We start from the raw sequence: 15,588 nt of genomic DNA, 5'->3' as shown, positions 1-15,588 counted from the left end.
GGAGCCCAATGCGGTGGACAGACCAAATTCGCTCAACCCTTGATGCAACGCTCCACGGTGCCCTACATTCGGCGACAGACAGAAAGAGGTGGCGGCAACGACCCTCAGTGATGAGGAAACCGATGCAAGGAGGAGGAGGGAAATCTATACTTAAATAAAATACTCAAATACTAACTAAAACCAAGCGCAGGCCTTCGCATCCAAAAAAACTTTATGAGCGGATTTTTCCTTAAGGAAGATAGCATTTAGACAAAACGCTGTTAATTACTTGATCCACATACATTTATTCTTTAAACCAGACCAGTGTTCGATCAATCAAGAATTTGTCGCTCTTTATAAAACACTTAAAATACCAACTATGTATAATGCAGGGTTCCGTACATTCATGAAATACAAATTATAACTTTACTAGCGTCACTTGCACCATCCCACTACCCCGGGGTTAACCGGTTAAACCTGGAGTTACCATGGTTACCAGTACAATTTGACACTGAGTTAACGATTTAACGGGTTATCCCCGGGTTAGTGGGAAGGTGCAAGTGGCGCTAAAGGTGGCCACTGACGAGCATTCCAACAGTCCAAATAGCGTGGCTGCAATCCAAAATCGGTCCGTGAATGTCAAAAACGTACAATGTTTAATATTAGGATGCCGTCCATTTGGATGAATCCATGACGGCATCCATTTGGAAGGCTCGTCAGTGGCCTGCTTAACAAGTGCTTTGGTTGACCGTAAGCTAATTTGTGAATACATAAATATATTGATTAAAAAAAAAAGTACAAAAACCGATCTAACAAAAAAGCCCTTCACGGCGTCCGCAAAAAAGTACAATCGATTATGTTCAAAATATTTTTTGTAATAAACAATAGGTAGGTATACTTATCATTATTTCCTTTAATTTGTTTATTTTTGAAACATACGAATCCATTATTAAAAAAAAAACTTACTTACAAAAAATATAAACCTGGGACCTTTAAGGATATTTAAAAAGATGCAAACGCGTTGATCTGATTAAGGAATAATCGAGCTATATAATCTATGTACTGTACTAAATAATCTTTTTAATATAGATATACAAACAAAAGTATTAAATATATATACGAACTGCCGTCTGTCTGTCTGTCTGTACAAAATACGAGGCTTCGCTTTTACCATTTACGCTAAGAAACCCCAAAATCATTAATTTATACGTATAACAAAAAATTCGGTCACCTTGCCACTATACAAATCATATGATGTTCAGCAATTTAAATCGTTGCAAAATAAACTAAATGTCGATACCAAGAATGGTGATGAGTATATAACCGCATCGGCGTTTGGCATTATCACAGTCTCAGTTCAACGCTTACCTTTGACACATTAAAAATGGTGAGTATCATAACACTAAAATTTTACGTACTGTAAGTATAACAAACATTGATTTACAATAACAAAACAACATCATTAAAACAATGATGTACAATAGCAATAAATCTAAAAAAAAGAAACACGCATACAAATAAAGTACATTCCGGGACAAATAAAGGCATCTAATAATAATATTCACTAAGATAATGAAAGAAAGACAACTCATGTCTAACACTAAAGATAAGTAAGGATAAGTGCTTATTTTAAATACTATGCTATTAGAGATAGACCAAGAAAAGTCTGCAGCGATTTTGGTAGCCCACGTAGTGTAAGTGTTATTAAAACGTCATAATTTCATAGAAGTTTGACGTTTAAAATAACACTTGCACTGCGTGGGCTATTAATATCGCTGCAATCTTTTCTTGATCTAACTCTATATAGTACGAGCAAAACTAACATAAATTGCTTAATGCAAGTGCAAAATTATCTGTCTATGTAAGCTTGTAAAAAAAGCTTTCTATTTATTGACCCCTTAGTTAAACTTGTTCAATAGAATGGCCTGTAAGAGTTTACTTTTTGTCGGAATATTAGCAATTGTAAAAAATGAATATGCGTAGATATGTGATGATTGAGCTTCCTTTTTTGCGTGAGGTTATATACTTTAATTAAATTTGATGTATTATTAATGTAGTCTGAGGGGCTACCGCGAAAACCGAAATTCGCAAATTGCGGGGATCTTTCTCTTTTACTCCAATGAAGGCGTAATTCGAGTGACAGAGAAAAATGGCCTCAATTTGCGAACTTCGATTTTCGCCTAGGTGCAAGTAGCTAGAGATCATTTCTGTTTTCTAATGATTTCGGCCGTTGCACCTCGGTCAATAAATCTCTATGACCCTATAGAATTTTGATTAATTCGTGCGATCATAATTCCAGAGAGCCTTCATCGTCCTCGCCCTGATCGCCGCGGCCTCGGCCGACGTGTCCCACCTCTTCAACAGGCCCGGCCAGCCGCAGCGCCACCAGCCCTCCGGCGGCCCTGACGCCCAAGCTGAGGTCTTGCAGCAGTCGGTCGACGTGAGGCCTGATGGCTACGAATCCAGCTTCCAGACTAGCAATGGCATCTCTGCTCAGGAGTCGGGACAGCTGAAGAGCCTTGGACCTGTAAGTAGTTCAAAACAGCAAACTGGGGTCTGTGGTTCAACATACGAGTACAAGAACCAGAAATATTGGGCGATTGTAGAAGCAGTGGCGTATATAGGCGTGGGTGAATGGGGCCTTCGCCCAAGGCCTCACACTTAGGGGGGCCTCGCAAAGCCAACCTTATTGCCTTGGATAAACACATTGAAAAGGGCTTCGCATGATGTGGTTTTCGCCCACGGCTAGATTGGGTCACGCTACGTCACTGTATAGAAGGTGCAAGCACGTACTTCTGGTCACTTTTTCTTTTGGTAGTATACCTACTTATGATATCTATTTCAATTTATAACCAAAAAATTATGTTAAAAACCTACAATGGTTCCAACTTTCAAGTATTTGACTAGGGAACAAAAAAAAATTTTTTTAATTTTTTTTTTTAGACTTCTCCCATAGAGTTGGTCAAAGGCCTAGCCTTTTAAAGAAAGCATACACCAGAAAATTTGGAACGGGTACCACCGTGGCCGGGTGGTCTAGTGGTCAGGACGTTAGCCGCGTAAGCTGAAGACGCGGGTTCGATTCCCGCCTCGACCACCGTTGATGGACTTGGTCACTTTTCTTTAGTGTATGATATCTATTTCAGTTCAAGTATTTATACGAAAAATGTCTGTATGTACTCTTTGTTTCTATGTGTTTGGTATCTCATTACATGTTTTTTAAACAATTGTAGCGCCATCTGCGTTAAGCTTTGTGCCTGTGTCCTCCTAATCAATGAGCATAGAGTCGCTGCGGAAAGAGAAGAGTCGTAGAATGTATTGGATCTCATACATTTCACGACTCTTCTCTTTCCGCCACAGACGTGTTCTGTGCTTTCCGCACAGACTCTACCATTGACATTGGTAGGTATTGATCCATACCTATCTATTCTCCGCAAGTTGCTACTCCTTACATTGGCTATCTACGTATGATTTCATGCAATACATTGCGGTAGAGATATTATGACTTCATTTATATCTTTAAACGCAGCGTCCACAAGTATTAGGTACCAAAACTTGGGTACCTATAATATTCTAAATTAGAATCATGACTACGCTGTAGGTATATGCAGTTGTTTTTGAGAGTTGAAGTCAATGATATGTAAAACTAAACGACTACACTCGCACTTGGGCTTATACAGTCATAATTTTGCATAAGGAATTAATATTCACATAGTTGCATTTTTTCGAATAGAGTGCAAAATGTATATATTATTTTAAAATAAGCCAATTTAAATCTTAAGTAGAGGGGATAAGGTTAGGATTTTGAACATGGAAAGGTCAACCACTTAATCTATATTCGATTGAATAGTCATAATGATGAGCGAGCTAGCAAAATACCACAAAATATCTATAAATTAGTCTAAAGGTCATCATTTGATATTTGAAAAGACGATACAAATTAAAATGAATCGATTTGAAGGTTATAATGTCGACATTTATTCAAATAAACGCATAATGATCTTTAATGATGTGTCAATCAGTGTTAAAAATGGAACACCGATAGAATTGGCGGATAAAATAAAATCGGGCATTAATATGAATGATGTGACCGTGACTTAATTGGTTATGGACACGTCCAGTCGCCATCAGATATATCGGAGCGGCCAAAGTCTACAAATATCTGGATAGTACAATCTAATCAAATCCGTAATGTGCATGATCAGGGGCCTTATTCGACATGCCACTTTTGACGTCGCATGTTGAACTTCCGTTGAATCGAATCATTACTTTTCAAAATTTGACATTAGCAATCCACAGTTAGGTGACAACCAAACCAAACCATTATAAACCTTAAAGTAATAATAAAACAAAGTTGTTTTTTGCTAAATTATTGGTTGTTCCAAATGAACTATCCGCAATTGATGAACTTCAACTGTTGAATTGAAGTTGACGCGAAATCCGACAGCAGAGCACCTTGGCCGCTCCGATATATCGGTGCATACATACACGTCATATTTTAATAGAAATTTGAATTTATTTTACACGCTTTAGTCATTTTACTAATGTCATGGGAACTGCACGCCGTTGCAGTCGGCGTGCAGTTCCCATACAAGTTGCAGTCGGGTTGCAGTCCGTCTGTACCGGCCCTGAGGGCAACCCCACACTGGCGTCTTTTGAGCGTAGGTGTCTAGTATTAAGCACCATGGAAAATGGCGTCGCTGCGCAGTTGCAGAAACGTTGCGAGCAGCAGCCTAGAGTTGACGCTCGGGAGACGCTGTCTATGCAATATTCAAGTCTGCATGTTAAATTGATCCGCTTTAAGCTAAAGGTAACATTCCATTTCCGACCGCAGCTGCACTGCTCCTCGGACACTACTGCAGTGGTCTGAACAGAAATGGACTGTCAGCTTAAGGGGTATCTATTAGGACGCCTTGCCACCCCATAAAAAAATATTTAGCTGAATTTATTTATTTTTTTCTAGAAGGAGGAGGCGATAGTTGTATCCGGGCAATACCAGTACACCGCTGAGGACGGCACTCCAATCCAGGTCTCCTACACTGCCGACGAAAATGGATACAACCCTCAGGTAAACTAAGGGTCTTGAAGATTCAGTGCCTTCAAAGGCTAACTTAGTTACTATTGAATGAAAATGAATAATAAGAATTTTACACACATTTTTCCGGGACGTCTTTCGTGACCTATGCAACCTGGCTCAAACGTCGGAAAAAAGGTAAAATAATGAAATTTTATCGCGTTACGCATGTTAATGACATTAATTAACTTTTTGTGTAAGTACAAAATGCGAGAGCTTAAAGACTTTAAAGTGTTATAAAAATATCAGGCTACTAATGGCCCATAGATAAACACAATACCTACATATTATTAAAAAAATATTTTAAAATTAAAAACTATAAAACACATGGTTGCGATGCATTACGCAACCCTGCAGTGTTTAGGGAGCCGGCCGCGGAACCGCCGGAACTTGACATGCACCAAACTCCAAAACTCCTCGGCCAAAACTCCTGAGTTATGGATGTTTTCTAAGTAGGTAGTCAAATCAGTTTCTTTTTTTGAACTGTCAAAGTAAAAACACAATAGCGCTAATTGGCACCTGGATGTTCTAATACAACATGCACTTTTGTATCGATGAAATGCATATAAAAATTAATTGACCGAAGCGTAGCGAAGGTCTACGTTTTGACTCGGGCATTTTGCTTTTGTATGTCCGGATATTCTCCTCTACAGGTCACAATTCTCAACCCATTCTCGTGGAATTTTGTAACCAGATTCTATGAGTAAATAATCTTTTTTGTCGATCCGGTTTTTGGAAATTTTCAAAAATGGAGGAGTTGTGATACCTCGCGCTTAAGCAAATAGTCGTATCAATATCATAAGAGTATTTTCTTTTTGAGACATATTTACATATAGGTAGATAGTAAATGGCAAAAAATGCAGAAAAATTGTATTGCTGGTTTAGGCGGTATTTAGATATTTAGTTTTTACTCGAGAATGAGTAGAATTTCGTCAGCTTAGCTAAGAACTATCATGGTGCATTTTGCAAACATTCGCTTTTTTTGTTTGCACACAGAAAGTCTGGGTTCGATCCCCAGTAATTATTATGCTGGGATATAACTTTTTGTATTTTTTTTGCACTTTTCGTATTGTTTTTTATTTTTTACTATATTTTCATCGTGCCCAATAAGATATGCTCGCGAGGTCTACAGCTCACAGAGCCACTAGTTATTAAGCTTTGAATAGTTTGCACTTAAACTTCGTATTTTTTTTTTTAATTAAAAATTTCGTATTGTTGATTCATCAAACCGCTGTGTGGCGCTGTCATCGTGCACGGTCCCAATAAGCTATGCTCGCGAGGTCTACAGCTCACAGAGCCACTAGTATAATATGTCCTATATGTTTTTGTTTCATTATTCTTATGTTTTTTTTCCAGGGTGCTCACCTCCCCACCCCTCACCCGATCCCTGAAGCCATCGCCCGCGCCATCGCTTACAATGCCGCGCACCCCCAAGCCCCAGAACCCCAGCAAGGCCAAAAGAGGTTCTAAGTGATTGAAACACCAGAACTTTAATGAAATAAACTTATAGTTGATCTTGTTAAATATTATCTTTTATTTCACAAGTTACTACTCTACTGTCTACTACTCACACGTTAACTTGAGGCCGCCGATTTTGATTTACTAATCAGAATCAATGATCTCACGTCTCACGTGCACCAATAAGAGCGAGCAAGATACCCAATGACTCCCATAGTCCCAGTGCATTTCAAGTGCGTAATTTTTACTGTTAATTTTTTCTTCTTAAAATAATTTGTAAAAAATTTACCACTTTTTCATAATCTTTTCATAAGCACTTAGTTAAAAGCTTTTCTAACTATAAAAATCTCTAAACATCAAAAGTATTTCCAAAATTTAAAACGAATACTTCTTTAAGCAATTTAATTGCTCATAACAATTTATCACCTTGTTATTCAAAGATGGGGTACACCACATTACCTATATTTTTGACACATGATTTCAACCCTTTCCGATGTCTACCTTATTATAAACGAAATAAAGTCCTCAATGTTACGCTACTTAATTATACATTTATTAATATGTAGTTAAGTTAAACTGTATGCGTCTAATATTAAGGTTGCAAATCCAACGACATTTCAGTCCAAAAGCAGATAAAATGGTGTGTATTTGGTGTAAATTGGTTAGTACACGCGATACTGCAATCATGGGGTAAAGAAAACACCGTGAACTGCCACTTTTATTTGTTTTGACGTTTGATTGATATGCAATTTAAAAATAATGACATTGTAGAGTGGCTACGTAACAGTTGCACACACTAAACTAGAGTTATAGTTTGTAGCTTTCTAAGGCCCACTTGCACCATTCCACTAACCCGGGGTCAACCAATTAAATCTGAAGTTACCATGGTTACCAGTACATTTTGACACTGGGTTAACGGTTTAACCGCTTAACCCTGGGTTAGAGGGATGGTGCAAGTGGGCCTTATAGACCCCGACTAGAATCCTTTGTCTATTGTTAAGTAAAACCGCTCGTGCCACGAGCCACAACCACCTGCATAAAAAATCGTTCGTTCACTTTACCCAGGTAATTGAATTACAACTCCTATGGAAATTGCAATAAGATTCAAAATTAACTAATATAAGAGCCTCGGTAGAGAGTACCATTTTGTACCATTTGGTGTTGAAACTCTAGGTCCATGGGGTCCCAGCGCGCATAAGTTGTTCGCAGAAATCGCGAAGCGTCTGGTTGACGTAACTGGTGACCTAAGAGCTGGCGGCTACCTCGCACAACGTATCAGCATTGCGATACAGCGAGGAAATGCCGCCAGCATCCTTGGTACAATGCCTCAAGGGCCTATTTTAGATTTAAGCTAGTTATTAATTTCGTTTAGTAGTACCACTGTATATATATTGTATGTAAATAAAGATTTATTTACTAATGGATAAATATTTTAGGATGTGTGTGGTCCGTTCAACTGGCCGGCACTCAGTACTACGGTTACTGAGTGCCGGCGAGTCGAACGCTACAGAACCAGTCTAAAATTAGCCGTCGGGTTCTATTAGAAAGCTACAAACTATAACCTCTAACCCAGAGGGACAAGAAGCCTTATAAACAATGATATTATAACTCCAGATAGGTTAGAGTTAAAACCAATACAAGTGTGCAATGATTTTGATAGCACAAACAGTGTTAGTGTTATTTTAAACGTCAAACTACTATGAAATTATGACGTATAATAACATTGTAGGGTGGCTACGTAACAGTAAAGTCGCACACACTAAACTAGAGCTAACCTCTAACCCAGAGGCCTATAAACAATGATATTATAACTCCAGATAGGTTATAGTTCGTTTTTTAACATTAGAAAAAGAGTACGCGATCTTGTTTCGTTTTATAAATGAAAAATGCTTTTTACAAGGTTTTATTTAACTTGCAATGTACAGTCAACAACAGAGCTATGAATACAGGCAAAGTGTCAAAAATATGTATACAGTACTTTATTGCCTGTACATTAAGGTCGTGTATACATATTTTTGTCACTTTGCCTGTATTCATAGCTCTGTTGTTGACTGTACCTATGTAAAAATGAAATGTAAATAATCGTATATGATTCATAATTGTTACATATTTGCCGTGACTTATTTTTCATTCAAAAGTGTTTTTCAATAAAAATACACGTCAAGATTGCTTACCTTTTTTGATTTTTCTAATGCTAAAAAAAACAAAATATAGAATTAATACCAAGACAAGGGTGCAACGATTTTGATAGCACAAACAATGCAAGTGTTATTTTTAACGTCAAACTACTATGAAATCATGACTTGCACAACACTTGCACTACGTATGCTATCAAAATCGGTGCAGACTTGTCTTGGTCTTTTGCAGATGTATGCAGGTTTCCTCACGATGACTTCCTTCACCGAAAAGCTAGTGGAAAATATCAAAATGATATTTCGTAGGTACTTACATAAGTTCTGAAAAACTCATTGGTACGAGCCAGGATTTGAACCCGCCACCTCCGGATCAAACTCCGGATTGAAAGTCAGACGTCATGTCCACTCGGCCACCACCGCTTTTTTTGAATGAAATAAATATGAAAGTATTTTGTACTCCTTTGTATGTATAAGTATAATCTTATTCTTATTACAGTCGACATTTTCCTACACTACCATAAATACAAAGTTATTAAAATCACAAAACAACACTCAACCCTTTATTTACTCCACTATAAAACACTCTTTATTCATTATTCAGATTCAAATTAATTACAGCACTCGTTGATAATGACAATGAGGTTATTAATGTTAATTGTTAGCTGTTACTAGTGATGTCCCGGGAATATTGAAATATTATTCCCGGGAATTTAATTGGAAATAGTTCCGACTGATTGTAATAGCGGTCGAAAGTATTAATTTACGAAATTATGACTCATTTCGTACCTTGTCACAGTGACAATCAATATGAAAGTTGCTAGAGATCTCATACTATTGTCACTGTGACAAGGTGAGAAAATGGGTCATAAATTAAAACTTTCGAGTGTACATGCTATGTATGAAATCTACTTTAGAGCGTTTTCACATTGGTCGATCCGATATCGGAGGTCGGATACGACTACAAAGAAGGAAAAAGTGATGTTTCTTTTTATATTTTTTATACATTTAACTATTGTTTCTTGTTCAAAAAGCGTTAATGCAATAACAAAATAATTTGATGTAATTTTTTATTTTTGGTGATTTTCTAGCAGCTGCTTTTCTTCAAACGTCATCTGATATCGGGTTGGTCAATTTGAGAACGCTCTTATCCATCAAATGTTGCCAAAGTGTCTGGAAATATTCACTCGGGATTAAGTACGTGAAAATTTCTCCAGCATCCAGCAGAGCTTAGTCACATCACTAGATAAGATAATATTTGCGCCTCTCGACCCATCCGCCTTTGTCCCTTGATGTAGCTATTTGGGTGTTTGCTGTACTCAAATTATTTAATGTCATGCAGATATTAATTTGAATGGAGTTTAGTTAGTTTGAATTGGTAGTTGCAGTTAGTTGTATTTTAAATTATTGATGTATTATTATTTTTGCTTGTATCTAAATTCAATGTTGACGTGTAAAAGTGCCCCTGTGGCCTAATTGCTGAATAAATGTTGATGCTGCCATTTCTCCATCCAAACGCAGTCCAATATTTTTAATTGGATTGTTGGTACCACCTTAAACCTTTAGGGCTATCCCACACTAGAGTTAGACCAAGAAAAGTCTGTAGCGACTTTGATAGCCCACGCAGTGCAAGTGTTATTTATACGTCATAATTTCATAGAAGTTTGACGTTTAAAATGACACTTGCACTGCGTGGGCTACCAAATCCACTGCAGACTATTCTTGGTCTGACTCTAGCGTCTTTTGAGCGTAAACGAAGAGGCATAGCTACGGTTATTACACATCAAATAATGTACAAGTATTTTCCATAATGTTCATCCAGAGAGGAAAATAGGGACTACGTTTGTACGGAGAAGCGGACGTCCCCTTTCCTCTTAAATCGCTTTGCTGTTCATCATCTTCCTCGCGTTGTCCCGGCATTTTGCCACGGCTCATGGGAGCCTGGGGTCCGCTTGGCAACTAACCCCAAGAATTGGCGTAGGCACTTAGTTTTTACGAAAGCGACTGCCATCTCACCTTCCAACCCAGAGCGTAAAACTAGGTCTTATTGGGATTAGTCCGGTTTCCTCACGATGTTTTCATTTACCAAAAAGCGACTGGTAAATATCAAATGATATTTCGTACATAAGTTCCGAAAAACTCATTGGTACGAGCGCGGGTTTGAACCCGCGACCTCCGGATTGCAAGTCGCAGGCTCTTACCGCTAGGCCACCAGCGCTTTAAATCACTTTGCTGTTGTCAGGTAAAAATACAAGTCACCGATTGCAATAGTTTCCATGTAGCTTGAACATAAATCTCTGCAGGTCCCAGGTGCATCGCATTAGGATGCAACATGATGCGACAAGTGTGAAATTGCATACGCGGCTACAAGTGCAACAAACATGCACTTCTCGACATCTATCGGACAAGTCGATTTTTGAATTTACACGGGAATACCTTTTCGAATTTATTGAACAGTCATCTTAAGCCTGAAATACTGGTCATGTGCGAGTCGGACTCGCGCACGAAGGGTGCCGTACCATTATGTAAAAAATCGCAAAAAAAATCAAGTTTATTGTATGGCTCCCATAATAATCCCACTTAAAATATTTATTTTATTCTATTTTTAGTATTAGTTGTTATAGCGGCAACAGAAATACATCATTTGTGAAAATTTCAACTGATTAGCTATCACTGACCACGGTTCATGAGATACAGGGAGAGTACTTCCACAATCTCTGCACCTAATTCCAAAATAGCTTACCTTTTACACTATCGCTATCAACATAATTATCCATTAATCATATTTAACCTTGTATAAACGTCATTTAATGGTACTAAAACTTTCTTATTCCTAAGCAAATGACACAAGCTTGAAATGCTTTTGTTCCATCGATTTTCAGTTGATTCCAGTCACGCGAACAGACGATAAGTCAGACCCGTATCCGTATTTAAATTCACTACACTTGCGGACAATTTAAAACACAAAAACCAGTATATTTCTCGCCTCTGTTTACTCAGAGTTCGTTGAAGACTATAGGCCAAGTTTTACTAGACATAGTTCAGAGTCGAGTAAAATTGGTTTGTTGAAGAGATAGGCATCGTGGCTGATTCCTTAGTCAAGAATAATTAGAAACCTTTGTAATTGTCTTAATACACTTGAGTAAGCAATTTAAAAGCACTCGTGATTGTGGCAATTTTTGTATTTACGATCTAATCTCGTTTTATTTTGCTTTTGTATTTATTTTCGCATTTGTTTGTTGCTTTCTTCGTATTGCGAGATCCATAAATGAGAGGTTATGTTTAAAATAAATCACTATTAACTCTGTCATTTCCGTCCCTCCTTATGTCAAATCACGTGTCCAAAACGGCCTCTAACCCTTCATTTATAGGTCACAGTTGCCCCTATGCACACATGCCCTCCCTTTTCTTATTTATTTATTTATTTATGTAAGTATCCTAAAATAATTTAGAATTTCACATTTTAATACAACTTTGACAAACTTAGTATTCGCCAGATTAATAAATATATTTGCTAAACCTATGCCTGCCTATATAGTAATATATAGAACATTTTTAAGTAAAACCACTAAACTCTTGTACTTATTAGTTATTCTCTTGAATAACATACATAATGCACTATTTACAAAAATCCAACATGGAACAAAACAGATACTGTATGTTTAGTGCTACTTTACTTTTTGTGCATAAAAAATGTGAAAATATACCGAACCCTATGTTTCCAATTTTACTTGGCCTGCACTGCACCGATTGTTATAGGAGTTAGAGGAGTTTGAGTGTGTTATCACGGCTCTTGTTACACTGGCGGGTTAAAGTGACGGTTTAGCAAGTATGTTACGGTTTACGGCCAGTGAGGTACCGCGGGAATGTTCCAACTGCGGGAAATATTCCCTAAACAAGGGAATATTGATTAAGCTTTGAATTTCGACGCAGATAGAGGCAGATATTCTAACGTTTTTTTTTCCTTCACCGAAAAGTAGCTGGTAATCCTATTTATTACTTACCAATAAGAGTACGATAAATTATTTGATATGATATTTACCAGTCGCTTTTCGGTGAAGGAAATTACATCAAATTAAATTATTTCTACATTCCCGATTGGAAATATTCCTGGGAATGTCACATCAACAGAGCAGCAGCCGTTTGACTCACGACACGCTTATATTATTACATTCCCCTCTCGGGAACATTCCCAGAAACATCACATCACTAGTAACGACAGAGCTGGAGTCGTTTGGCTCACGACACGCGCTGATCCTCCGCTTATGATATTTTTACGGCCGCCATATCGACGATTTGTGTTGCATTTCAATCGGCCATTTTGTCTTTTAGAACCATAGACTTTACTCTACAGACTCCGCAAGTCCCGTCAAGTGTAATGCAGATGGGAATGTGCAACACTTCTTCATAGTGTCAGAGGGCCTACCCTACCTACCGCCACAGAATAAGTAATAGTATTATCATACAGAACGGCCACGCACCGCCCCGCCCCGACTCGCATTACCTCGCCCCGCGACTGGCCGCGAAATGAATCTGGTGGACTCTGGCGTCCTCTCAGTAAAACGACTTACCCACACATACACAATGACGCGTGTACAGACGTGCCGCGCACACATATAAACGCAAATGATTTTTGATGTATGGCGTGTCCTACCGCAAACCACGTTCGATGTGTTGCCTCTGTGCGACAGCACTTGTAAATTCGTAAGTAAGTGTGACAGGGAGGCAACACGTCGAACGTGGTTCGCGGTGGCCCTCAGAACTCGCATCAAGAGGGAAAAATTGTTCTGAATTTGTATATTTTCACAAATATTTATATGTTTTCTTAACCAAATTATCAGGTAGAAAGTGCTGTTGATATACACCACTCTGTATGTTTAATGCACGCATTTTTATATACCTGAACCAGTAAACTCAGTTGTCGCAAGAGATCGAGAGGCCTGGAAATCTGCCATCCGGAATCATGTGATCCACATCAGAGGTCACGACCCTCAGCACTGAGAAGAGGGGAGGAGGCTGGCGTTGAAAAGTCGTGGTATGTGCGTTATCTAGTAGACTAAGTAATCAGTGTTTAAAATGGTATCTTTTGGCTCTTGGAGACAGTGAGGCTGGCATGCCGAGGGATATTTTAGTAAGTTTGCTACAGCGAAAGTGGCATATCTACATACATTACGGCGTATGTACATTATATGGAATCTTTAGTTATAATACATATTTTTAAATTTAATTCTAAATGGTGTGGAATACAACTGAGTTGCGCTGGTCAAATCGTAGCATTTTATAAGTAAAATTGCACGTATGTGACCTCGTGCTCTTTGTAAACGGTTCATAAAGGATGACTCGCGCTAGATCGGGCCGGGCCCGGGCCGAGGCGTCCGACATGTCATTTTCTATGACGGCTGATCGATGATCACGAGGTGTTTTCCATAGAAAACGAAGTGCCGGAAGCTCCGGCCCGGCCCCAGCCCGGTCTAGCCGGTGTCTGTAGGTATAGTCTGTGATTATAATATTATAGTGGCAGAACAGATGTGCTAATACCATTAATCAAATTATTATTTGCGTACAAATATCAAATTACTTAATAGCCTAACCTAAGTCAAAGTCGAAAGTGAAAGTATGTTAAGTGCTTGACTTTTAGTCTGACCTATAGGCGTTCTTAGGTTTATATGTTGACTAATGTAATATTTAATTGGATAAATGACATTCAATTCGAATTGTTATTCAACAAAACTTCCGTGAGACTCAGAGATCCCTACCTACTAATATACAGGGTGGCCAAAAAATAAGTACATTCCCGTGGCCAGGGAGGTTTTGGGATTATACTGAGCAACTTTTAGTATGGGACCAACCCCGAAATGGCGAAAAAACAATTTACCATCCCATAAAAAATGGACCAGCCAAAATGTATGAAACAGCCAAATTTTTTTCGCGATTTCTGGGTTGGTCCCATAGGAAAGTTACTCAGTATAATCCCAAAACCTCCCTGGCAACGGCAATGCACTTTTTTTTTGCCACCCTGTATATTACAAATGCGAAAGTAACTATTTATGTTTGCCTGTCTGTTACCTCTTCACACTTACAGAACCCCTAGTGTAGGTACCTAATTTTGTTTTCATCGTATTTTCTCGGAAACGTTCGTATTTGTCATGCTACGTCAGTCAACCTCAGTACTTTTTGTATCGAGACTGACTGAAATAGCAAGACACGTTCGAAAGTTTCCGTGAAAATACAATGTAAAATAATTAATGCACTACATTAGAGCCTCTACCATCAGTTTTAACATTGACATAACGCTCACGTCTACGTAATTTACTTTCTGTACATCTCGCTTCCACTATTGCTCGCATATGCGAGTACGAGCGAGATGCATAGAAAGTAAGTTACGTAAACGTGAGCGTTATGTCAATGTCAAAACTGGTGGTAGCCGTACTGTACTATTATTTATTCTGTGACGTATCGATATATCGACCCGATATGCCTCAATGCCTCATGACTGCCCGATTAGAACTTTTAGATACGTCAATTTATAGATCTAGAAACGACATAGATTAGATACGTCAGTGTCACTTTTGACACTGACACATCTAATCCATATCGTTTCTAGATCTATTAATTGACGTATCTTAAAGTTCAAATAGAGCCGTGAGTCTCTACATTGACAATACATTGCATATATTCCTTTCTCTATGTTACAACAGACAGTGAAATATCCTAGCTTCATCAAAATTATTAAACGACCTAACGATTAGGGGCGAGAAACTTTTTGAAAATTTAATTAAAACTCAGACAGTAAGGTACCTAACATGATTCTCTCCGAGAAGTTTTCTTATAAATCACTCTCGTAATTAGTGTCCATGAGATTATTTTTGAACTCTTAATTTTCTTTTCTGAGAGAATTTTGCATATTAATGAGGACGCGCTGGACCTCTAGTGTAAATTTTATTCGAT

General features: G+C 38.2%; 1 protein-coding gene and 1 non-coding gene across 2 annotated transcripts; both read left to right on the top strand.

The window, feature by feature from the left end:
• Positions 1-1,269: 1,269 nt before the first annotated feature.
• LOC134796484 (larval cuticle protein LCP-17-like) lies at positions 1,270-6,551 on the top strand. The gene is made up of 4 exons (XM_063768676.1): positions 1,270-1,287; positions 2,279-2,506; positions 4,940-5,044; positions 6,407-6,551. The coding sequence occupies exons 1-4, from the start codon at positions 1,270-1,272 to the stop codon at positions 6,518-6,520; spliced, it is 465 nt and encodes a 154-aa protein (XP_063624746.1). The 3' UTR covers positions 6,521-6,551.
• Positions 3,002-3,073, top strand: Trnat-cgu (transfer RNA threonine (anticodon CGU)). The gene has a single exon. It is a non-coding gene; the product is annotated as a tRNA-Thr (tRNA).
• Positions 6,552-15,588: the final 9,037 nt, after the last annotated feature.

This window comes from Cydia splendana, chromosome 13 (assembly GCF_910591565.1).
Source record: "Cydia splendana chromosome 13, ilCydSple1.2, whole genome shotgun sequence".
Classification (NCBI taxonomy): Eukaryota; Metazoa; Arthropoda; class Insecta; order Lepidoptera; family Tortricidae; genus Cydia; species Cydia splendana.
Note: the sequence above shows the minus strand (reverse complement) of the source record. Positions and strands in the feature narration are given on the sequence as shown.